This window comes from Helobdella robusta (genome assembly GCF_000326865.2).
Source record: "Helobdella robusta unplaced genomic scaffold HELROscaffold_1, whole genome shotgun sequence".
Taxonomy (NCBI): Eukaryota; Metazoa; Annelida; class Clitellata; order Rhynchobdellida; family Glossiphoniidae; genus Helobdella; species Helobdella robusta.
This window is the reverse complement of record NW_008703570.1, coordinates 4988948-5016059: the sequence shown is the minus strand read 5'-3', so window position 1 is coordinate 5016059 and position 27112 is coordinate 4988948. Positions and strand designations below refer to the sequence as shown.

The following is a 27112-nucleotide window of genomic DNA, read 5'->3' as shown; positions in this document are numbered from 1 at the left end:
TATGTATATGTATATATGTATGTTTGTTTGTATATATGTATGTGCGTATGAATGTGTGTATGAATGTATGTATTGTTTTGTTATATTATTTTCCAGCGTATTTGTACAAAACGACAGCTTTTTTAAATTTACTAAATGTCTTGTTGTTCACTTCACTTGATGCCGCCAGGAAGACATGAGTTTTTTAGGAGCTTGTGTTAGGCATGGGCCTTACAGATGACAGCCAGTATTTTTTTAAAATTAACATCGATCGTTATTGCATTGAAAACAATTTAACAGTCCAAATTTTTCTTACATAATTTTTGTTCTCCAAAATGGTTTCTTTCTTCGTTTTTTACCTGTCCCCAGCTGGTTCTTCACAGTTTTCTAAGTATTTAATTTTTACCTTTCTCTCTTTTATTGTCCAATGTCACATGCATGTACCTGCACACAGTAGCGTGGAAAACACGGGTTTATATTATTTTCATCTTTGTTTTGATAGATTTATCACCTTTTTTCTAAATTTATTTCAATGGTGCCAATATTTTTCGTGCTGTTGCGACTTTTCGGTAATTTCTTTTGTCCGTAGTAGTATGACTTTCTAAGGAAACGAACTATTCGACTTTTTTTTAGTTTATTCAATTCGTCACTTGTCTTGTTTTTGTTAATATGCAACATGTCATGTTTTGATAATCATCATCGTCTTCATACGTCGTCTCATTCTGCCAGTGGAAATCATCTGCAGTGGATGCTAATAGATAAATGCCAGAAAACAAGTTATCCTCTATAAATTTGTTTCTAATTCCAATTCCACCAAAAAATAATATTTCCATTTTTCATTGTTCTTTTCAATAATGTATTAAAGTTGGAAACAGCAGTAGTAATAACGGATCACTTTGTCGGTTTTCTACTCCTACTTTAACCCAATTTCCGAGTTCAGCACAAATATTTACTGCCATTGTTGAATCTTATAGTTCCTTTATTATTTGATTAGTTTTTCATACTAAGTAAATTTATAATACTTAATACTCCCATACATCCTAGAGTTGTCTACAATAATTTGTGCCAGATTGAATCAAATGCTTTTTTAAAATCGATAAAACTAAGGAAGATCTTTTGTCCGCTATATTTTAGGTCTTTCATCAATAATCTTGACGTTAAAATTTTGTGGATTGTACTTTCCTTTTCTGAAACTTACTTGTTCTTCATCCAAATATTTTATATATTTTTTGGTCGTCTTTTCAGGACGGACAATGCAAGAAATTCGTTTTCATCGATCGGTAATTATTCAATCTTTCAAATCGTCTTTTTGGTAATATAACGGATTGATTTACACCACCCATTTTTCGTTTTCTCAAATTTCCCGATGTTGTTCAATTATATTATGAGTTAAAACACTACAACATTTGTAAAAGGAATATCATTTAATTACAATAAGTTGAAAAAAGAGCTAACGATAAAAAAGGAAAACTACATAAATAAATGAATACAATAAAAAGGATGACCATAGGAAAATAAACATCAAGATTAGTTTTTTTTGTGTGTGAAAGTGTGAATAGTGCTAGAATATGAGAGGAACAATAAAAAAGCATTAAAAATGTGCAACAATCTGTTTAAATCAGAAATTTAAAAAAAATTGAACTGGTTCGGACGTCGCCCAGGTGAAAAGATTCACCGATTGTCGATGTTCTTTTGTGTCAGTGTTAAGAGGACAAAGATGTTATATAGCAGGATAACCTCAGATTAAAGTAAAAAATGAATACATTGGATTGGGTGCCTTATCAAGATTTTAAAAAAATAAAAAATAGCAGTTAGAGATAGCGAAACCAAAAAGAAAAACAGGCAAGCCTTAAGGATAGATTGATTTTTATACTTGTGAATAAGTTTTTGACGAACGCAGAATTTTTTCAAACAAGAAAAGCAAACATAACTCCGTAAACCTAACGAAACGAATCACACCGTGAATTAAAAATAAATAGGGAAGATGTTTTACATGGCTTATGTTTCAATTAAGGTGGCGAATTAACTTTTGGATAATTTGCTGTTTTCAGCAGCGCTTATCTATATTCCCTGACAACATAATCTTCCAGACGTCAAATGGACTATTCACGCCATCCGTATTTTTGAAATTGTTCTGCATGCACACTTTTTAGTTGAGACTTCATTCATCATTTAATTTTAAGTAATGTAGCCTACACATGAATCATGAAGCTAGATTTGTTATACGATAATTTATAGCGATTTGATTTTTCTGCTCTTCTCCTTTATCTTTTGATTAGGTTCCTCATGAAAAAAAATGAGCACAGCCGTGGAATTTCTTTGTCCTATCGTATTTCTCCGTTTTGAAAGCAAGAGCAGCTTCGATGCCACACATTTATATTACACACATAGAATCATAGTGGCGGATGAGTATTGATGGCGAGTGATTATAAATGTTACATATAATATTATTAATTTTTATATTGTATAGCGTTCAGAATAATTTGACATTGATCTCGCTCCCAAAAGCTTTAAGTATCCGCTAAAATGGTTACGATGGTTGTCGAATGGAAGGATATGCAACAATCTGTTTAAATGGTTACGATGGTTGTCGAATGGAAAATATGACTAAATTCGGATCGAAGTTGAATTAAATGGGCTGAGTTGAATTTGTATGCCGTGCGACGGATATTCTGCATCTTCAGTTCCTGTTTAGAATCTTACTATAGATATTCCGATTCGAATGTCAAACATAAAGACTAGAAAAAACAAATTGCGCAAAAATGTCAGAATGCAATTACCAAGTTTTCCTAACAGTTTCCGGATTCCAGCTTGCATAGATGATAATTGAAAAATGGCTTTTAAGCCACGTACAAATGCAATTATTGTATAAGATTAAAAAAAAATAGAAAACTAAACTATGTAGTTAATATTTTTTATGACAAAGCTACAAGAATCTGAAAATAACGAAAAAAAACTTAAGCTCTATAAATAATTTTATGAAACTTTAAACAATTTGAAAATTAGTAAAAAAAATCAACAATTTTATACATTAATTTCATCTGATGAATCACGTTCGTGTTCATCTTCTTCAGTATTGTTAACCATTGTTTTGCAGGTTTCAGAGCTCTCAATCTCTTCATTTAAACTCATCTTCATGTCTTCGTATTTTCTGTGAGCTTCTTCAGCCAATAATTTCAACTTTGAAAAATGAATCTGAAAATATTTTCAGAGAATTGATAGTAATAATAGATAACTGAACCAAATGAATAATTTTTATAAACGCAAACAAAAGTGGCTAGCGATTTGACCTACATTGAGGGTTAAAGAATGTAAACCATATTTTTAAAGAATGAGAAAATTGATTTGTAAGCACCGACACATATAAATAACTTAATCATATACTAGTCTTAAGCAATAATTAAAAACAAATAACAAAATTGACTATCGCAGTATCATGAGTTTTTAACAGTCAAAGAAGTGGTCGCGTTTTGTGTAACATTCTGTCCAATATCTTTAAAATGGCAATGGTGTTAAATTTAAAATAAAACTAGAATTGCTACTTATATTTTCACTTAATCTATTTTTTATTTTCAACTCGCTGAAAATAACATTTTTTACAATTTTTTCTCAAGTGTTTTTTGTTTGTGCTACGTAATTCTCATTAAACTGTATTTTGATTTAAAAAAGAAGTTGAAACGATTATTACCTCTGCTCCTTCATAATTCAAGACACCAACAACACTGACAGGCACTTTTTTTAAACAAGTTTTTCCCAATTGCTTTCTGTTCATCGCAAATATAAAGGGCACTTGATTTTCTCGGCACAATGTAATTATTTGCTCTATTTTGTCGTCCAATCCTCCTGAATGTTTTATAATTCGTAGACATTAATGAAAATAACTATTACTGATTCATAATTGGAGGTTTAACAAAGTCATTTCAAAATGCTTAAGTTAACTAAGATGACGCATGAAAAAATTAGAAAGTGAAAAAACTATTCGAAAAAATTTCAATGAAAAAAATTGACACTCTTGTTGAACACATCTGCAAAAGGCGTGCTGAACAATTTACGTTCACTGAATACTCAAAATGAACTTATTTTGTCGTAGAGCTTAATTAATGCAAGCTGCAACGAAGCAATTACATAATTGGGTGAAATAAGGTTATATTGAAAGCTACCCCACCTTCTGACGATCCTTTCTCTAAGTTAGGAGATATGATGGCACATTTTATTTTATTGATCTTCAAATACTTAATCACTTCTTTCAGACCAAATACCAATCGGCGTTTCAACACTGCCTGCGGATAAAACACATAGTTTGTATGAAAATAAATAACAAAACATGACGTGTAGACAGTATTTACGTATATGGCTTACTAACCTCATTCTGGACTAATTTGATAACTTTTTTTATACAATTAGACAAAAGGCTGCCTGTGCTTACATGTCAATTATTATTATATTTATTATAAAACGTATTATATATATATATATACATATATATATATATATTTTGGGTTTAGTCTATCATAAATACAATTATTTATAAAGATCACTGCATTTTCGGCATTATTCAACTTGTAGTAATTGTATATATATATATATATATATATATATATATATATATATATATATATATATATATCCAGCATCATCATCATACACGTTTGAAGGCGCTCAATTTGCCACCAGGGTTCGCTGACGAAAACTCCGGGCCGTCCTTGTCGCATGATCACGCACATTTACCGTCTTTTCCATTCTTCTCTTACTCCTGTTTCTATAATCTCTAGCCTAGCGAAACTTATTGAAACAATTGTTTTCATCAGACTTACTAATTACTTCAGGTGTCAAAAACTTGATTTCCCAAAAACTCCCAACCACCATCAATTAATGTAGAAATACTAAATGAATTGGCCACTAGGGATACTGAGATGCCATTTACGACTATCGATCGTTCAAGAAAAGACCACGTTTAATTGTAGGTGCAGATAACAAGAGAGTTAAAAACAATAAAAACTCGAAACTAAGAGGTTTTAAACCTATTATTAAATTTGTTTTTTTTTGTTAAAAATCTTGTCAAATGTCACAAAAATGACCTGGTGGATGAATTGACACAAACAACATCCAGGTTTTTTCATATTTTACCGTTGATTTTCAAGAAAAAACTGAGGGACAAAATTAGGATGAAAATAATGAACACGCAACAGCTTTTAGAGTTGATATAAATAGAAAAGACAACCAAAATGTGTAACCCAGAATTATGGCCATCGCAAGTTGCAGTGCGAGACTGGGTCTCAAAGGAGTGTCACTCTAAACTGAAAAACAGTCATCAAACAACAAACAATAATGGAGACAAAAAATACATATTTTAAAGACATGTATTACAATACATTTGCAGTATTTGATGCAGCCAACTGCTTTCTTATATAGTCGATTCTGTTTATGCGATAATTTAATTATATCATTAGAAACTCATGCTTTTTATTTTTTTATTTTATTTTATTTTTACGAGGCGAGTATGTGTCAAGAGTTTCATTGAGGATAATAATTGGTTAAAATTTAATTTCATTAATATTATTAACAATTCACATTTTTATTTCGTTACGCCATTCCGTTACAAATCCTGAACTCATCTCGTTATATTATGTATATTATTATAATATTGAAAGGCTATTTTAAGTTACACTCATCAGTCCTCAGCAGAGAAGTTAAAACCACAAACATATTTCACGAATTTTAGAGATATTAGACTTCAAATTGAATTTTCGTTTTTCATGAAATTATGAATGTTATTTATAATTTAAGTAGCTAAAGTTATATTTATATTAAAGGTTCATGTAACAATGACGCTTAAAATAAATATTTTGTGTAAATATTTGTTTCGCCGTGTAGTAGGAAGCAGAAATACAAAATTTAAGATCGTGAATACTTCACCCAACTTCCAATTTATATTGGAAAAACATTGAAAACATTTTGATCAAAAATTACATTATATACAATAACCTACCTTAAAAGGGTCTTTGTGATGTTGCTGATCCTGATATTTTAGTAAATCCTTCAACAAATCAATGCAACAACTGTTCATCTCCGGACTCACAATTTGATTGCAGTATCTGCATATTTTACGGTGTATATTAAAATTTTATAATTTCAAAAACGTAGTAATCAAACGTTATATGCCTTAATAATCAATAAAATGAATGGTGAGTGAAAAGAGAATGGAAACGAATCAACGAAACATCGAAATATCTTAGAATTGAAGCTTTCAACTTCACACTGCCAGTAATAAAGATGGGACCTCTATTTTCTTACAACCCATTTGAGGTGTGTTATATAAACGTTCATATATAGTACAGAGCAGCGTTTCATATGGTTTCTTAAAATTTGAGTTGATATAGCGCGTAATATATGAAATTGTTTTTTGGCCTGGAAGAAAGAAAGTATAGACCACCCATGTTTTATTATTTTTTTAGATAGAAGAAAATTAAAATAACACGCTGCATATTTAAATATTAAATATAATGTTGTCGATAATATTTGTCTGAAACATTGAAAAATCTCAATAAGTGAAACGATTGGAGCTAATTCATCATCAAAATCGATAATGAATACAAAATGAAATAAACTAACTCTCTAAATTTCGAACTGTGCAGAGTCTGGCGAACCAAAGGATGAAAGTTTCTCAATTGGGACGAAGAAAAATTTGAAGTTGGAAAGATTACTTTTTTAGTATCATCTGAAAAAGTTATTTATGATATTATTTGATATTTTGCATTTTTTTGTTGTACTGTTCGACACAATGGACATCGTGGTGCAGGTAAGAACAATCGCTCTTTATTCTAATAGCCAGCAATATGTGTATTATTAAGAAAATATATCTTAACGGCGCTCTCAGAAATGATCCATTAGTGAAGACGACTAAATTCTCAAGGCGGTGCACTAATAGTCAGTGAGACGTTTTTTGTATTCACACATCGTTATCTGCATTTCAGAGTAGTGGTGGCCAGTAATTAATTAACTTAATTGAGAACGATCAATCGACGCTTCGTTTATATTAATAACTTATTCGCCTGCTAGTCGTATTTGGAAATAAAACATAAACAAAAGAAATGAACAAACCATCCATTTCCAGAGGCAAGTCAAGCTGTTCATGCAACCTTTCTAATGATCTCGTTTTCAACAAACCAAGATCTTGTAAGAATTGAGACCTTTTAAGCATTCTGTCTTTGATTATAATCTAAATGTTTTTTAAAATTTAAAATAAAATTAGCAACAAAATCTATCATAGGGGCATAAAATGGCCTATAAAACAATATTGGTCATCATCACCAGAGCTTCTATCAACTCCGCAAACATTCAAAATTTCCTGGCTACAGATTTGCCTTCCCACAACTTTTCAATTTTTTCACTCCTCTTTTTTATCTATTACCACATTTACTTTTCAGACACTGCAATAGTTTCCATAGTTTCCAATTTTTCCTGCAAACCCAATGATTTTCTCGTTACGTTCTCTTTATTTCCCTTTAAATCCCTTGTTAATTGAGTTAAATAAATGAACTCGCTTGGCCATCAGGACCTGATAATTTCCTGCAGTGCTTTCCAGGGCGATATTTCTTTAATCTCATTTAATCTCAAACAATATTGCTGGTCGTGCATTCCGACATGCTGCTCCTCACGTTTGGAATTCGCTTCCGCCAAAGATTAGGAACTGCAGCTCTACACAGTCGTTCAAGTCGTCCTTAAAAACTTTTTATTTTGATAGAGCGTTTTCAAACGACTGACAGAGGATGTTTTTTTTGTTTTGAGGGCGCCTCAATCGCTTGCCAGGGCGCTTTATAAGTCAACATTATCATTGTTGATTGTATGTCTCTTTGATAAAAAAAAACAAATGATGTACTTAGTGCTGATCACTTGTTAACACTCAGAAATCAGAATCACGCCAAGTTCCCTGGCTATTAGTAATTCTTTCACTCGACTCATTCTTGGAACCAATTTCCTAGAACCTCGTCATAGCTTTCTTGAAAGCATGATACAGCATTATACTTAAAACCTTGACGTATCTTGCAGTTGTCAAATTTTTGAAAATTTATCTTCTGCAAAATTTACCTGGTGAGACAAAAAGTTGAATTGCATATTACCTAACTCCACTTGTTCCGGTATCTTCTTAATTAAAACTCTCTCCATCATCTGCACACGACTCTACAAAAACTCAATTGTCCTGTAGGATTTGCAATACAAAGTATCGCTTCCCCATTCTAAACTTTTATTGCTTTTACCCACCACCATGTTATTTCAGTTAGAACAAACGCACTATTTCCATTTAAAAAGCGTCTACTGATCAGTTAGAAAAATGGCTTCGGATGGCTGTAGGATAAGGAACACACACAAAGAGTGGACTTTCAACAAATGTCAGCTTTCCTAGTCATGATAGTAATACCAGCGATAACTAAACTGCATGAACTTAATTTTTGTATTGTTTAAGCAGAACTTATAACATTTTACACCTGATTTGAAAGAGAGAGAAAAAATAAACGAAGAAAGAAAATTACTTTTCTTAAGGTAGTATTTTTTTTTCGTTTTGGAAATTCTTTTTCTTTTCCTCTTTTTATAACGCTGCTCGAATCTAAAAGATTGGGACCTTTTTTAGGAACCTTGTTTATAAATATTCAGTTTTAAAAACAATTAAGTCATTTCAGTTTATGAAGCCCAACCTTTACGCTCGTATTTTTCTTTGGAAGGCTAGCTGTAACGGTTCTTCTATGTGACTGAAAAAAATTAAATACGGAATCTATTTTCAATACTTAGTTTACTCATTTCTATAAATGTCGTTTTATATAAACATATATATCTAACTATCTACTAGCTGTATAGCACGGCTCATGGTTTAAGAGTCTTCATTATACGAATGTCAGTAATATTTTTTTAAATTACCTTAATCAAACGGACTTTCAAAAATATTACGTACGTTCGCAAGCGACGTCACCGATTCCCCATGTTCCCTCTTGACTTCTCGTCAATTTATATAGATTAACTTATGTTTTAGCGTATTTGTCATTTCTACCTTTTTTAACGTTCTCCTCAATATCTTCAAACTAAACATTCAAATTTTACTTTTATAAACATTTAAACACATACACGCCTACACATATATTAATATTTAAATTATATGAGAGTCTATAATATTAATTAAATTTATTGCCATTCGCGAACCAAGTTTTCTATTGAACGGGTAACATGTGCGCTCCAAAAAAACGTTACCTAATTTTAACACGCTCGCAAGCACTTATTTTATTATATAGATTTTTATGAATGAATAAAATAACTTTTTTCAAATTATAAATCTGATCGAGAGATTTTGAATTATTTTAATCAATTAACTTTTTATTGAAGCGATAAAAACAATTTCAGACCGCTATATCCTAAGAAACGATCTTTAGAGACTTCGAAGGCTTAAACACACGCAAATATTTTCTTTAATTTACTTCCTTCGTTCATTCGTTATTATTCATTCATTCACTCATTCATTTCCCAGCTGAAAGAATTTAGGAGTCATTTAAAAGTTTTTTGAAGTTTTAATCTTCACTTACAAATATAATTGAAATAAATATTATTTACTTCAATTCAATTTCACATTAATAATATTTATATAATTAAAAATTGCGCTATCTTAATGCAATTTTTTTAATTTGGTATAAATAACAAATTTTAAAACAACATTTGAGCGTCCATTAAATTTCAAGAAAAATCATCATTTCACAGGATTTTTAAAGCAAATCTTTTCACATTCATCCATGTAAGGCGTAGTGCTTCTGCTGTCGGAATAAACTTGTCAATAAATGTTTTTTTACTTAAAAAACACTGAGCTAGTTTTTGCTTAGTAAATTGAAAAAAAAGATAAAAAAAGGTGTAGTTTTCCAAGATTAATCAGTTAATTAATAATGTCGAGTTCACGCCTTGTTGTCAAAAAAATACCAGTACGTCTACTTAATTTTAGGAAAACATTTGCTGAACTAATCATATTTATAAATCATATACGACGCGAATAATTACGTTTTTAGATTCTTCAAATCGCATACATTTAATTTTATTAACTTTTATTTTATCATTTTTTTCGTAATTCATATAGAAATTCAAATTATTTACCAATTATAATTATTATAGAACAATAAAATCATATAAAATAAAATAGTTGCAACTCACGAGCTCCAATATTTTAGAAAGATCCATTATAATAGGCTGGTTGCTCAATACTTTATGTTTCACCTTCGGAGATTCTAAATATTTAACTTTAGGATTCGTTCATTGGAACAAATTTAAAATTCCCACTTACTTCCAGTGACGGTTTGTTTTTCTTCAACGGACAAATTTTTGGTTTCCACAGTTGGTTTCGAAATGAACCGGCTCGTACCTATTTTACTCAGGTCATTCAAAGATTTATGATTTTTGGAATGCGACTCGTTATTCATTACGGCGTCTGCAAACAAAATGGAACAATCTCAACCAAAAGTGCTCAGGTTTTGTGGAAATAGACAAACATTAAAAACAATAAAAAAACCAACAAACCTTGTTTGCAAATTTTATTCAACGTCTGTTAAATATAAACATCTTTTTTTCATACTGACCAACATTTAAGTTTTTTTTTGCCATAAAATTTAAAAAAGTGGTTATTGAAATGAATAACAAATTATTTATGAGAAAGAATAAAAGATTTCTAACATTTTTATTTTTAATTTTGGCAAGTCCAGAAGAAGTCTTGCTATTTTTTGAAGAATGTTGTGAATGTTGTGGTTGCAAATCTGTTTTCTATAAAAATTCAGAATGTATTTTGATAAAATTGCTAAAAAAGTGGAACTTAATTACGAAATCGGAACCTTTTTTTGATTCAATTTAATTGAATAAAAAGTAAATAAGTTAAAAAAGGCAAAATAAAACATACAAATAAAAAATTGCAACAAATGAAAAAATGCATAGCATTAGCTCTAGAAACTTGTTGTTCCAATGGAAAAAATTAAGAAATTGAAGCCAGCGAGACAGCGTAGTAAAAAAACTGTTATGCGTATGCAAGGGTTCTAACAATTTCAACCTAAACTTAAAACGTACTTTTTGTTCTTTTAGCACATTGTTTTTGTAAATGACTTCATTTTGTTTAATAAAAAAATCAATTAATATTTTTAATAACTTCTGCCCTTACACTGAACAAGGACGAGTTTCATCCAGAGAAAATATAAGTAGCCATGAATAAAATTGTAACAAGAAACGTGGAAATTGACACTTTGATGCATAACAATTGCCTGTATGAATGTGAACCTAAGAAATAGTTTCAGGCTAGAACAACATTTGAAAAAAATGCTTATCGGCTGTGAGCCAACAGTAAGAGCCCACAGCTTTTCACTTATTGGCTGAATAACATCAAAGTAAAAATTTATTTAGAAATTCAAACTAAAAGTAGTCTGAACATAAAAATGGAGTCGATAATGTCTTCAAACTTCAATGCAAGTTAATTGGGAATTTTGTTGAATACGTAATAAAGTAGTGTACATAAATAAATTTCATTACTTTAAAAACAAAAAAATAAAGTAAGCAAGTCAAACTTCAATGTCAGATGTCTTTTTGTGAGTATTTTTAACAGACGACAAAGTATTGTGACCCACATTTGAACTTATGGAGGATTTCTCAGTAATACTAGTTGCAGGATTACGATGGATCACATTTGAAGATTTTAAGACATCTGAATATGATCTAACCTCAGTAGTGAAATTTTTATTAACATTTGAATCTGGAATTTTGTAAAATTTTCGTTATTTATTCCCTCAAATACTTAGTAAATTATTGATTGGCGTCATGAGAAAATATTAATTAATAGCGAAAACGTCAAATGAAACATAAATGTTGATAAAGAATTAATTGTCTCATCACTTTCAATATATCGTCAGCACCCTTTATTATCATCAATTAGCGTCACAATTATCGCGAATTCAACTCGTCATCTTTTGGAAAAGATCTCATACGCATTTGCAATGACCTGATGTTGACGCCCTAGCATTGGTTAAATTCAACTTTATTGGTAACCTAACCGACAAAAATGCATTAACAAAATGCACACCGTTTCGGCACAGCTCACGTCATATCAATAGTTTCAGCATTCAACTGATGGGGTTGAAGCAACGAAAAATTGTCATCACCTTGAGAGAATGTGTCGCCGAAGTTGTTCTGCTGAAACTATAGCAAAATTTAGAACTGCCAAAGAAGCAGCAAAAATATCAATTATTAAGTCAAAAGCAGACTCAATTTGAAATGAGCCTAATTCATCCAGCAACCCTTTTCATACTCGATCTCAACGCACTTTTCTCCTGATGAATGTAACACCTTTGTCAATTCTTATGTCAACCATGTTAATGCTATTCATCAATCTATTTCTGTTACTAATGCTTCTTCAAATCTCTCTTCTTTTTTTTTGAAGTATATTTCCCACATCTTTTGAAACTGCATTAATTTTTCCACGATAAAGAATGCTGAATCATGCTCTCCTCCGTCGCCTGTCAACATATTAACATAGCTGGTTCCTCTCTGTCCATCTAAAATAGTGTCTAACTCCTAGGCATTGCTTTTGATCCTTCCTGTTCTTCCAACTATCAAATTTTTTCAATTATAAAATCTTGTAACTATATCATCTGGTCATTTAGCTTCTAGCTTCATTTAGCTTGCTGTCTTGTCCTTCCATGTTTTGACTATTGTAATTCTCTTCTAATTAAAACCATCTCTCACTCAATTCTTCCCTCCAACATGTTTAATTCAAAATTGCTAAATTAGTTCTGGATGTGCCATATTACTTCACTCAACTCAACTTCACCAATCATATTTTCTGATGATCAGAGATTAGGGTGTCAGAGTCGGATAATAAGTAGCACGACATTAACTGAAAATTGATTGATAGAAAATTTTCAGACGCCAATTTTGGCCCCTTAAAAATTCTGTTTCCGACTTCCAACAGTAGGACAATGATAACGACAGGTCACAGCACAGATATCCTATCAGCCAATAAATCCATATCACCATATTTTGATAATTATTTATATTTACCTTTCACCTCAATGTAAACTTTCCAACTGTAGCCAGCGTAAATTGTCCATGCATTCTTCTTATTTGTGCAACTCTTAAAAAATATTTCTCATTCGTCTAATTGTAATTTCAGTCACAAATTCAGATGACAATTAATCTTATATTCATAAATGTTTGATAGTTTCATCATTGATAAAATGTTCATAGACAGTTTAATTTAAACAAATAATTACCCAACAAATTATCAGCAACTGCATTAAATTGATTGCAATCCTTAATAACATTTGATTTCTTCTTTTTTCTCTTCTGCCAACAACAATAGTTAAAATTGCACATAAGCCAATGAATGCTTTGAAGGCAAAAGAAATAAAACACCTGAGGTTTCCTTTCAACAGTTGTAGAGTTTGGTGGAAGATTAGTTGAGTTTAAATCTAAACTTTGTTGTGATGTTGTGTCATTTGTTCTTTCAAACTGATGGCTACGTTTAATTGGTTTGAGGTTTAATTCGGATTTCTCATCAGCCTGAACATTTAATAAACTGAAATCTTCACAAAGTTGCTTTTCACAATTGAAGGATTTTTTTTTCAATTTTGCAGGATTTGAATTATCAACAGTTGAATTTTTCAAGATTGGGTAACTCTGCAGTGGATTATCTTTTACGTAACTGAAAAAAAATCAAATTTCCTCTTTTAATGAAGTCTAGATATGTTTATGTAATTAATGTCTTAATCCTAAACAACAAGAGCATAGAATGACACAGAAACAAACTCAGCCATAAAAAAAGTATGAGTTCCGCAGAAAATGTTAAATACAACATTCATTTAAAAAATACTTTCAATATAACCATATATAACCATATATACAACAATAACAACAATATAACCATATATATTGATACACAAAGACAAGTAAAAAAACAACATAGAAATCAACAAAGAGAATAGCTAGGTAGGTAGCAAGACAAAATGAAAAGTCTGTTTAGATTTCCATCACAGTGCAGGCTAAGATCTATTAGTAGATTAATTTATAAAACATGTATTGATGTGACTTTCATTTTTTTGTGGTTTTATGACAAAGATTTAACTGTTATTTACCAAAAAAAGGTAAAACAATTTAAAATAAAATAAAAAATTAAATATTCCATAATAATTGTTCAACAAACCTTGATTGAGAAGCAGGACCCATCATTGAAGAAGTCATGCATCTTGCAGTTGTTCTAACAGCAGATGGAACAAAGCATTCGGCATGTACAGACAGCTTTGAATTATACATCATGAAATATGTTTTTTACACAATGTACATAAGAAGATGCCTTGAAAGAATAACAATCTAAATGTTCATTTTTGTTAATTATGACCTGAAAGTGAATTTAAATAAAATAAACTAATTTTAACATTCATTCTTTAAATGAACTATTTTTTAAATAAAAAATACTCATTTTTTATTTCATACTTTATAGATTTGCACCTACATTATATCTTTTGAATTAAAATTGCTACCATACTTGAACTAGCTCATTCTGTTAGGCAAGATCATAAAACTTGTTTGGAAAAAATTTAAGTATGTTTGAATACAAACATTATAGAACTATAGAGCAGGAGAAAAACAACTGTATCTAGCAAACTTGCTGAACATCAACTGATCATTACTAAAATGATAATTAATTCAATTCTTCTTCTTACCCCTGCTGTAATGTAGTGTAAACCTTAAATCAACATATATAACATACATGGTGAAGCCATCTATAGCTTTTTTACGGTTGCACTTAACTAATCAAATTGATTATTTCCCCAGATACCTAGATAAACACTCAGCTCAATGAAAAATATTGGATCAAATTTTATAAATTATAATTTTGAAATACAAATATACACCATCCTTTTAAAAATTATATCATCAAAGAAGGATTGAATTATAGTATAATTCATCAAAGGAGGGTTAAATTATAGCATAATTCAATCCAAAATGGTATCATCGAAGGAGGATTAAATTATAGTATAATTCATCAAAGGAGGATTAAATTATAGCATAATTCAATCCAAAAATGGTATCATCGAAGAAGGATTAAATTATAATATAATTCAATCCTCCTTTAACGATATCATTTTTAAAAGGATGGTATATATTTGTATTTCAAAATCATAATTTATAAAGTTTAATCCAATATCTTATATTATTAAAAGTTATGCTATGATTATCATTATCTAATAGTCTCTCTAATTCTAAGAGTCTAATGCTAATTCTTTATTGAATGGTTTGTAAGAACTGTGCTGCTAGGTTATTTTATATTTTTTACTTGTACTTAAGTTTTACTTTTACTAACCACTAATACTGCTTAACTGTTAACTAACTTAATTAACTGAAATTAAATAATGATTATTAATATGAATGAATGCTTGTTCTGTTTGCCCTTTTTTTTACATACTTTTTATTTTTAATTTTATTTTAACCTTTTTATTTTAATCTAAATATAACAAATTAACAACTTTTTTCTTATTATTGATAATTGATATGAATTATAATATATAATCATTAATTAAAAATACTTAAATTCAAATAAAATGTAAACTTTCAATTTAATTTTACCAACTTTAATCAATTAAATTTTTCAATTTAATTATTTTATCATATTAATATTCATTTATTTAATTAATTTTAATTTTTAATACAATAAAAAAAGTTAAATTAAATTATTAAAAAGTAAATATTAAATTTTATTATTATTAAATTAATTAATTAATAATTTATAATAATAATAAAAATTATTTATTAAAAGAACAATTAGATTTTAGAATAACTTTTTTACTTTTACCTTTTTATAGAATAATAATAATAAATAATAATAATGAAGGAATGTGGTGAAGAAAGTGGAATTTGCAAAAAAACTATACAGTTAATAGTGATTTTTTAATTTAATTAAACTAATTTTGTATAAATATTTGCTTAAATAAACCAAATAAATGTGCAATCTTTCTTGCTTATCAGGGTTTTCATACAAACACCAATCTGGAAAAACTGTAACAAAAAGTGAATTTATAAAAAAGTGAACTTTAAATTTGTATAGTGCTCACTATAAAGCAATAAAATTCAAAAAAACAATTACGAAAAATTACAAAAAACAAGTTATATGAAAATGATTAATATTAATATTAAATTAACCTTTCTTCTTTTTCCTTGTGCCTTATCCTTTCAGAACATTGGCGACCATCAACCTCCAAAAAACCCGATCTTTAACACTTGTAGTAGTTGAACTATCATCACATTTCAATATTAGCCACTAGAACACAATGGCCGGGCGAATAAGCTCAGTCGGTAAAAGTGTCATGCCCCACGCTGTTATTACGCGATAGCCTGTCTCGAAATCAAAAACTATCGCATGCCATGTGTATATGATGTGGTGCTTGCGCGTGCGTACATAACTTTTATGCACGTCGTGTGGTGTGGATAGTTCAACTTTTGTGACAAGAAAGTTTAATTATTAATTGGTTTGTCAGAGCTACATAATAAAAAGCAAAAAATATTATCAGCCAGAGCCAATAGTACCAGTATCTAAGTGTGTAGGGAAGACGTCGATCTGTGATGGAACAATTTTTCAACTGTACAAGAAGTGAGTTCCATATTTCGCTGTCATCTTAGTAAATCTTCATTTCCCAAAGTTTGAAGATCGGTAAGACGGTACGACCAAATCATCTTGATCCGATGATATTGGCACCAGTTGTTCACCAGCCAAACAATCTTTAACCAGCAAAGCTACTATAAATTTTGTTCTTATTGTAAACCGTAGCCTATGAAGTTTATCACGCATCAAAATATATGAATGTCACTAGTATAGCAAAGATTTCCAAACCTCAAAAATCAAGCACTAACATTTGAAACACGATAGAATAGACTTAAAAGTTAACTTTAAAAATTTTTGATAGAATCATTAAAACTTGAATATTTAATAAGGAGATTAATGAAAAACATAATTTTTAGTGAAAATTATTCGAGAAAAGCAAGGTGATATAATTGCGGAAATAGGAAACGATAAATGTTTGAAGTAGAAATATTTCCGAAGCAGAGTTTTCCTTCATTATATTTTTTCGGCTTCAAAGAACGTGATTGCCGAACGTCCCTGAAGCACATGCGCTTTTATAAGAAATTACAAAGTTGCTGTTACTTGTCACTGGGTAAGTACCGCCAGCATAATAAAAATTCAAACGCTTATCAATATATTAACCCTAACCCTACTCAGAAGTCCTCCTGAATGACAGGACATGGTACGATACTATTACGGAGCTTGTGCACAGCTGCTCTGCACTAAAAATTACTAATTTCTCATAATTGTGTTATGATTTCAATTATACGATCTACTGTTAAATTATTATTTGACAACAACCAGAATAACTAGTTTCCGATTGTCGACAAGTGGGATGAAAAGACAAAGTTTTTCAATTCAACGGAATCAGATAATAATGTCGCTTCAGAAGAAACGACGATGATAACAATAATAATAATAACAACAACAATAATAACAATAAATAATAATAATAAAGTTTCTACTATTATATTTAAAAATGTTTTAAAGTGTGGGTTCATCAAAATTAAAAAAAAGTATTTTTAAACATATCTATCCAAATTAAAACGAATAAATTTATTAACAATAACCGTCAATAACGTAACCTAATATACAACAGAAATAGGAATAGAGGTTTACATTTAGGAACTGATAACACACGCCATACCATGAAGAACTAATTAATTATTGTAACTTTGTTTATAAGTATCGGAAAGATTCTAACACTTTTGCATTGGGAAAATAAAATAAAAGATTATAATAAAAGATTCTAGCAATTTCGATTTGGGAAAATAAAATTTTTAAAGAAAAGCAAGTAAAAGTTTTGAACATATTAACGTCACGACGTTAGCGATATAAATAATGTTATTTTCAAAATATACAACTGAATGATGAGTTTAACAATATAAGAAATAATAGCTTTCAAGTAATCGGCTGGAAAACAATTTTACGGTTGCAAACGAAACATTAATAATAACAAATTTGTTAGCATTTGTCATGATGGAATGACGTAATCTCTAAAAAAACTGTCACAGATACAAAAATTGGAGCAATAACTGCCATTTTAAAATTACCATTTTCTGTCGATGTTAAAATTCAAAACAATTTATTTACATATTTGATAAATAGATTAATGAAAGATATTTGTTTAACAAAAATAAAAATCTTTTTACAAAAAGGTGAAATCATTGGTAACTGAGCGTTTACGTCTAGATTTTTTTTAGACAAAGTCTATGCGTGAGCTTCTGAAAATAATTTAAACCATTTTCCTCTATCACAGAAATCACTTGAAACGTTAGTCAACTTGAAGTTTGAGCTATGAGGAATAATATTGAAGTTTCAAGCAATCCTATCCAAAAAATGAGCAATTCGTAATCGTTTCCTTGATGTTTGTGGTTTGTACGATGCGTTGATTGGCAAATGAGAATTCTTTTTGTTGTCATTAGAAATAGAAAGCTATTGAAAGGCATATTGAGGTAGTGAGCCAGTGCATGTGAAATGACCATTGTGACGATGAAGCAGTTTTAACGTAATAAACTAGAAGATCTGACGGCAGAGGACGGGGACATTTGTTGTCGACCGTGCTTCTGGACTGCTCAATTATTGGTAGAATGTAGGTCTGCTTGTATTCTTCTAATATTTCTCCGCAACGGTCTTTCAGGCGCTTCTTCATTATTTCAAAAAAACACCTTACAGAACTGGTCACCACTCTGCAACAAATTTATTGCAATTACTGATAATTATTTCACATCGTAATTTTGCTATTTAAAATTGAAATTTGTAATTTTAAATTAAAATCTGTTAACTAAAATTATAAAAGACAAAAAGGCGCTGAATTGCAGAAACTAGTTGTTGTGGTGTTACATGTTTCACTCATGAGTTATGTCAATCGATAAGTATTAATGCTTTCAATTTGTTTTAACGAAACTATTATAATGGGGCAAAAAATTTTATAATGATAAATTTTTGTATCTCCATAGAACCAAAAAATTTTAACTTTTTATTTTTCAGTTATATTTTCATTTAAATATAACTAATACATTTGGCATGTTGTTCGATTAATTTGGTGCAGATGAAACATAAAATTTTTTAAATTCAAATATCCTTGATTATATATATATATGTATATCATTAAATAAGAACGTATAGTATATATTTGTTAGAACATACATGACATAAACAACATTTCGTTGTTATTTAAAAACTATTGAAACTGCTTATTGAAAAACGTTTAAATTTGGCAACGTCATTTTGAAAAACACGGTTACAGTTTCCAACATACCTGGTATGTATGTTTATGTGTACAGTACGCCAGAACGTGATTGTGATTGTGTGTGTGCGTGTGTGTGTGTGTGTGTGTGTGGTGTGTGCGTTTGTTTGTGTGTAAGTGCGTGTGTGTGTATCTACATCAGCAGTTAAATAACAAATTTTGATGGTCAACGCTGATCGACGAGTGTATTGAAATGCAAACTTTTGATTTACTACTTCGAAGCAAGTGCAGTGCATACGACTTATTTTCCACCTTTAAATGCCTGGACTTGAGTAAATAAATATTTGAATATCGATGCTGAAACATATGCGCCTGTGTTTTTAAATAAATCTCTTTGAGTATGTTTTATATTATTATTTATTATTATTATGATCATTATTTTTTAAAGTTTCAATAAATTAAAAATTTTAAATGATCACGTTTTCATTTAATTGATTCACTCTAATTATTATTTTTTCGTCTAGACAACGTATGATGAGAATTGGGACTGATCTACTCTAATTATTTCCTTTCTTAGAACAATGCATGCTGAAGCTAACAAAGACTTGTTTGTGTTAATGATCAGAGGTATAGGCGGGGGCAGCTTTGGGACTGAAACTCTCTACAAGAGAAATTTTAGCGAGAATTAAGACAAAAATAAATGATATATCTGAATAAATTTGTTAAAGTTTGGACTGAAAACAATTTCGGTTGCACGTTGCACCACAACAATATAATTAAGTAAAATTTTGTCGAAAACTAATGATTTTAATAGCGAATTTTTTAAATTAAGTGAAAAGCCAAAAATTGCCCCCTCTTCCAAATTATCTTTCATAAATTTGCAAATTTTAATTGTCTATTAAACTTTTTATTAGTATAGTTGATAAATAACAAGGGTAAAATGTTATTTCACTTTCTATCAAGTGTTTAGCTGCTCGTTATTCGTTTACAGGTAAATGACAAATATGTACGTTATGGTGAGAATCAAATGAAGAGAAAGTACCTGCAAGCTGTCTGATATTGCGTTTGTTTGACGTACGTGAAAAAACGGGTGTCGAAGGCTTCTGAGCAAGTTTGCGTTCTGTCAAAGTTGATCCAAAAACAATCCAACAATGTATCCAACTCTATTTCAAAAATGAATTAGTAAAACATTTTTAGTATGAATGACTTTTTAGGAAATAAGAACGAAAATATTAAATGAAAAATGAAACACAATTTGCATTCAATAATACTTTCTTTTTTTATACTGATTTGATTTCACGACATAAACAGCATTAATTGTCAAGAAGATTTGGCTAAAAATAAAAATTTCAAAATTATTAAAATTACTAAATAAGAAAAAATTATGAATTTGAAAAACTGTAAATATAATAATTTTTAACAAATGTCAATATTTTTTAAGTTGTACTACTATGTTTAACACAAATTTTGATTATGTTTCATATTTTATTTAATTAAGCCAATCTTTGTTCATCCAATCCAATTCCCGTTCTCATGTGAAAACTGTGAGTGACATTATTTGTCGATTCCTTATTTTCATCATTATGCTTTCTTCTATGTACCAGTTTATTAAGTTGTTTGTTGTTCGCAGCTTATCGACGTTCAAGCGAAAGGAGGAGGATTTCAAGTTTGAATTGAAAACCAAACAAATGCGTAAATGTCTCTTTAGTTGAAAAACAAAAAGTGTCAACAATTTTTTTTATTATAGAGACCAGAAACGTATTCGTCCTATTCTCTCTCCTCTCTCTCTCTCTCTCTCTTTCTTTCTCTCTCTCTCTCTCTTTCTCTCTCTATAGTGTGTGGTGTGTGTGTAGCAAATAAAAAGCTGTAAAAACTTCGTAACATTCTTATAAAAGCGCTGATGATGGGTCACCAGTCCAATCGAAATGGTGTTAGATTAGTTAAACGTAAATTACGATGAACCAATTTAATATTTTTTCAACCATACCTCCTTGTTCACTTAACATCAATACATAAATATACATATATACACTGAAGATGGCGGTTGTTGCCGAAAAAAGCATTTTTTGTATCTTCAACGTATTTATGTCAACAAAATGTCTGTTTGTATTGATAAGTTGAACAATGCAGACAACATTCATTAAATGCCATACACCAGTGCTTATTCTAAGGTTTTTTCCCACTGCCCAAAATACAAATGCCTGGATCAAATTTTAAAGGCTTTAACTTTAAACAAAATAATTGAGCTAGCAATGGTTAGGGATGGTTGGAACAATCGTAATAAAACATAATAAAACATATAAAGACAGACAGATACGTTGTTAATATTAAAACAGACGGACAGACAGACAGACAGACAGACAAGATAACAAACAAACAAACAAACAAACAAACAAACAAACAAACAAACAAACAAATGACAAACTTCTGGGATATCTGCCGGCACAAGGAGAAAAATAAACGTAGTAACGAGCTTGGTGTGTTTTGATGATATCAACTGCGACTTGGTTTGATTGGCAGTCGTACAGCAAATCCTGGTAACACGATTTTGTTCTTTCCAGAGCTCTTATTGAAAATTTAGGTTAAATTAAATTATTTAGCTTAAGTACGTATCTAGGCTATGGTTAATGAAATAAAATAACGAAACAAAACCATACGCGCATGTGGTATTTAATTTGTGAGACGTGAGGCTGTCGTTTTTTCCGAGATAGTGAACAAGAAGGTTGGAACAAGCTCTTGACGGTTCATTCCAATAATCTTCCGGACATTCAGAAATTACGAAGATTGAGCATCGAACTGTTCGATCAAATATTCAATATTATGTAGTTGCATAATTCAATGAAAGAAGTTTTATAATTGAAATTTAATAATGATAAGTATTATTTATCTGCTAACCAGATATTTATGGTGTTGAATAATTAGAATTAGCTAGAGTGAGTGAATGATTGGTTGATTAATTAATCGTTCAACATAACAAATTATAAAATTTTTTCATATATATATCATTTCTTCTTTCTATCTTTTTAAATTTTACTCATTTATTGTTAGCTTTGAAAGATGGAGATTAATAAATATAATGGAAACAATTAAACTAATGTATATTATGTGTACACAACTGAGAGATGCATACATAATTATTAATTATATTTGTAAATGTATGTTATAATTTTATAATACACACACACACAACACACATATACAGAAACACATTTATATATGCTCATATATCAAAAAGTGTGGTGTGTTGTATGTGCGTGTGTGTAGCAAAATCTAAACTGCTTGTTCCATCATCTAGCCATAGGTTCGATAACATTCACACAACAAATTGTTATGTCTAGACAGTCGTGATAGGAGTCAAGTGTTGGCTAGCACAAATAATGATAAAGCATTTTCTCTTTTTATGAATAATTTAAAAAAGGCTATTGTAGTACCCTGCCAAATTAATAAAATATTGAAACATCCCTAGATTACATGCGGTTTACTTTTGTCATCCAAAAAAAAATTTGTTGAACGTCAATGTTAGTGTATGACAAATTGATACAAAATAAAATATGAAAGTTTATTTCTAAAACTCTGTCACATTCCTTAAAAATTGTATTATAAATATTTATATAGAAAGCACAAAAAGACCAGTAGCAGCAATCTATCTATCAATTATTCTGTACATACAACGGTGTCATTTTTTTTTCATTTTCCATTTTATATATATTATCTTTAATAAAAAATCAAAACCCTTTTCTTACATATTTTACGCACTTTCTAAAGTTGAAACATCGGCAAGTTATTTAAATTATAAACCTCATACATTTTGCATGCTCATCACTTAGTTGTTTAAACAATAGTTCTTCAATTGGTAGCAGACAAGTATCTATGAAGGGGTCAAAAAACTCCATTTCCAAATTTTCCCCTGAACCTTGAGTTGGTTTATCACAGACATTTTTATTAGGATGAGTTTCACAAGCTGCAACCTTTTGAGTGGCTTCAGTGGCGGATCTAGGAGGAAGAGTTGGAGGGCACTGAGTTTTTTAATAAAAGTCAAAAAATGACCGTTTTATGTTTAAAATCGACCAAAAAGTGAACGTGATAAGCAAAAAAAAAAGGTCGCCCCTCCTCCATGAAAATTTAAACATTTTTAAATTTTTGCTCCCCCCGTCAAAATTGTCTAGATCCACCATTGGGTGGCCTAAGTACTGGCTTGATGTTTAAGTTTTCATCTACTTTTCAGCATCAAACAAACATTTTGTAATATTCTAATAACCTAATAAAATTTTTCAGAAATTTAGTGCGTTGTACCATATCCATGTGCTTAACATTTAGCCTGCACTGATCTACTTACAACGTATAATTTATTTTCAATTTTGAATTATTTTTTAATGCAATTAGAGAGACCAACCTCGCCTTTCTGAGGCCGGCACAGTGTAGTGGTACCTTTAATACGTTATAAAGTTATACATATATAATGATATAATAACATTTTATTTCATTTAGATATGGGCATATATTTTTCGCGCCCATCATTTCTTTATGTTTATGTTTATACCTCTTTTCAAATCCACCCATTCTCGTGATGTAATAATAACTATCGCTTCAATTCTTTATTTATATCTAATCACTAAACTTTATGAAAAACTTGTTCTCTTAAGACAGATAAATTCTGGATGTGTCAGAGCAGCATTAATGCGGCAAATGTTCTTGTTTGTTTCACGGAGCCTAAAGTTGTTGTGGGTGGCTTCAACGTGCGGTACTATCAAAACCACATTTTTTGGGTTTCCTTGTAATTTTAGCTTATGAAAAATTTTCGGGCAACGTGTTATTTTATTTACAAATATATGAAAAAGTTCGTTTGTTGCTCATTGTCTTGAACTTGTTGAATCGAGAAATTTTAAGTAAGAACCTATGCTTTTGCTTGTTTTGAATATGCAACAAAATTTTAATAAGTAATTTGGAGCTTGAGAAAAGTTCTCGTAGACATTATATGTTGGCATTAAATATGTTATTGCTTCGCGTTTACAAGTTTCTATGTGTATAGTTTAGTTTGGACAATAATTTTGTTAGGAAGATTTTTTTGACAAATTATTTTTTTAAATTTGTACTTTGAATAAGGCTCCTAATCTTGTATGAATATGTTTTATAATATTTCACTCTAATACTATTGCATTAACATTACTTTATAAGATGAAGAAAATTGAAAAACATTAACATTTTAATGCGCATCCTAAAGCCTCAAAGATAACTCTATTGTATTTTAACACTCCAACAGAATCCACTTTTTCTCATTGCGTGAGAGATGCTCTTAGTATTATTTATCTAGCTAGGCCATTTTGTGGACAAAAATTTAAATTAAATATTAAAAACTGGTAGTGAAAACTCCCATAAAACAATAATTCAGAAACAATTCAGTAAATAACTAAATAAATAGTTATCAGAACATTTAAAATAAATTATCAAATTATTATCAAAAACGCTATCACCATAGACTAACACTAACATCTAAATATAAAATAGCAGAACTAAATCAGTTATCAAACAAAATTAATCGTTACCGTACCAATAAACAAATCTGACCCTTAAATTTACAACAATATACATATCAATAGAAAATTAACAAGTTGAGCCATTCACTTTATTACTATATTACAAATAACATTCACTCGCTAACATTAAAGAATCTTTGTCATTCAGCAAACACGTAGGCAAACTCACCACGCATTGATAACAAATTTCAATATCAACAGAATCAAAAATCAAAACCGAAACGACACGCAAATAATGAAACCATGATGACATCGTTACAAAACCAAGAAACAGTAAAAATTATCAACAAAGAAAAAACAAACATTGACTACAAAAATGATATGATTTCAGTAATTTTCTAGACATAGATAGACTTGAATCAAGCCTTCTCGGATGAACTGGTAAACCATTCCAAACAGTTTGACCAAAAGCAGAAAATTAATTTTTCCAAACTTCAACTTGGTGGTTGGAACCGTCATAAGATGCACTTGGTTCGATGAAGGCTGGAGAGCCACCGACGTGCATCGTGCTAACTTTGTTGATCAGGTATGGAGATGCATCACCAGGCAAGCACTTGAACATGGTTAATGATAATTTGAAAAGCACTCTCTCCTCTGTTGCCAGGCAGTGTAACTCTTCGAGCAAAGGGTTAACGTAATTCGGAATTGACTGAATCATCGCGATTGATTTACCAGGTTAGGTAGACCGTAAAAACACTTTTGCAGTAGTCCACACGTGAATAAAAGCATGAACTAAGCATAAGCACTTGGATAATTTCCTAATTCATTTTACACACCCATACATACATAATATATATGTGTATATATATATATATATATATATTTACACATATATAAACCATTCATATATGTATGTATGTGTGTTAGTGTGTGCATGTGCATATATATATATATATGTGTATAATTAGTCAATAATAGAACTGCATTAGAACAAATTGTCTGACACGCGCAGCCACATACAAATAATAAATAATATATAAAATACGTAGCTACAGGTTTTCCTGTTGCGTGAGTATTTAATTATCGCAGTACGTATTTTTTACGTAATGTATCGAAAAGCAAATAATGAAAAGCACTTACTGGCAAACGTAATCATTGTGATGAGCAAATGATTACATTTCAAAGAGATGAGCATTGTAGCATCATATTTTTTGTATAATTATTCACTATTTGAACCATTCCGTAAGGTTTCGTTGAAATTACGTCTATGAGGATAATAAATAATGTTAGTTTGTTACAAAACCAGCATTGAACGATGACAATATATTTCTCGCTCTTTTATTATAATACTAATATATTTATTTCACAAAAAATTTGCTTTATCCAGTGGTGATATTCAATATAACGATGAACGTGAATGTTAATGAAAGACTAGGAGAAAAGCAAAGCCGCAAGAAGACAGCAAGAGTGCTACGTCACAGCTTCAAGAGAACAACATTGCTTCGTGCGCCAATGCTTCTTATGTCTGTCAGTGCTTCTTATGTCGTTGTGTTTCGTGCATGTTATAAACAAAGACAAAAACAAGATCTTTGTATTATTCGTCTTCTATTGAATGTTTGTACACTGAATTGTTCTTGGTTCTACGAATTTGTTAACAAAAACCATGTTTTGTCCTATATATTTGTATAATAACATATTATTAACAACAACTGTACACTAGTCTGATTCGGCAAAACATTTATCCAATTAACTTATCAAATTTACATTACAAAAGATTAATTATACTATAAAAAAAATAAAAAAATGTGATTATTGAAAAAATATTGTAAAAATTAGAAAAAATATTGTAAAAATTTGAAAAAAAATTTTGTGCAAAATACATTTATATATTAAACAATTTTAATTAAAACTTTTCTTATATTTCAGACCATAACATTTTTCTTAAGTCTGCTTTGCTACAGATTTGTGCGGTTTTAATTATATATTAAACCAAATAAAATACAGTTAGACCATGGTCATTTTCGTATTCTTTTTATTATAAACTTAACTGGTATTGACGTCACGCATTCATTATGATTGGTGCAGGAAACCTCAAGATATCTGCAACAGCTAAACCTCTATATTGTGACGCAAACGCTTTCAGGTCAGCCTTCAGGTCAAGCAGTATAGATCAATTCCTGTGGGAAATTCGATGCATTAAACATTCAGAATACATTTCTCAACATAAAATTTTGCAGAAAAATTTTCTAATAAAGGTTATTAAACATCTGCTTCCGCAAAATTCAAAATGTTTGGGACTGCCCTACGTTATTCTTATTAGTAGCTTTGCAAGGAATTTGTAAGAAACAAGAG

At 29.9% G+C, this 27112-nt stretch overlaps 2 protein-coding genes across 2 annotated transcripts; both read right to left on the bottom strand.

Annotated features, from left to right (window-relative positions):
- Window positions 1–11132: 11132 nt before the first annotated feature.
- HELRODRAFT_158901 (hypothetical protein) lies at window positions 11133–14224 on the bottom strand (the record flags this gene model as incomplete). The annotated part of the gene is made up of 5 exons (XM_009010859.1): window positions 11133–11360; window positions 11553–11737; window positions 13042–13114; window positions 13396–13659; window positions 14183–14224. The coding sequence occupies 5 exons, from the start codon at window positions 14222–14224 to the stop codon at window positions 11133–11135; spliced, it is 792 nt and encodes a 263-aa protein (XP_009009107.1).
- A 5582-nt stretch (window positions 14225–19806) lies between these two features.
- Window positions 19807–25382, bottom strand: HELRODRAFT_158900 (hypothetical protein; the record flags this gene model as incomplete). The annotated part of the gene is made up of 7 exons (XM_009010858.1): window positions 19807–19945; window positions 20329–20449; window positions 21712–21851; window positions 23085–23302; window positions 23680–23714; window positions 23917–24070; window positions 25254–25382. The coding sequence occupies 7 exons, from the start codon at window positions 25380–25382 to the stop codon at window positions 19807–19809; spliced, it is 936 nt and encodes a 311-aa protein (XP_009009106.1).
- Between the last annotated feature and the right edge of the window lie 1730 nt (window positions 25383–27112).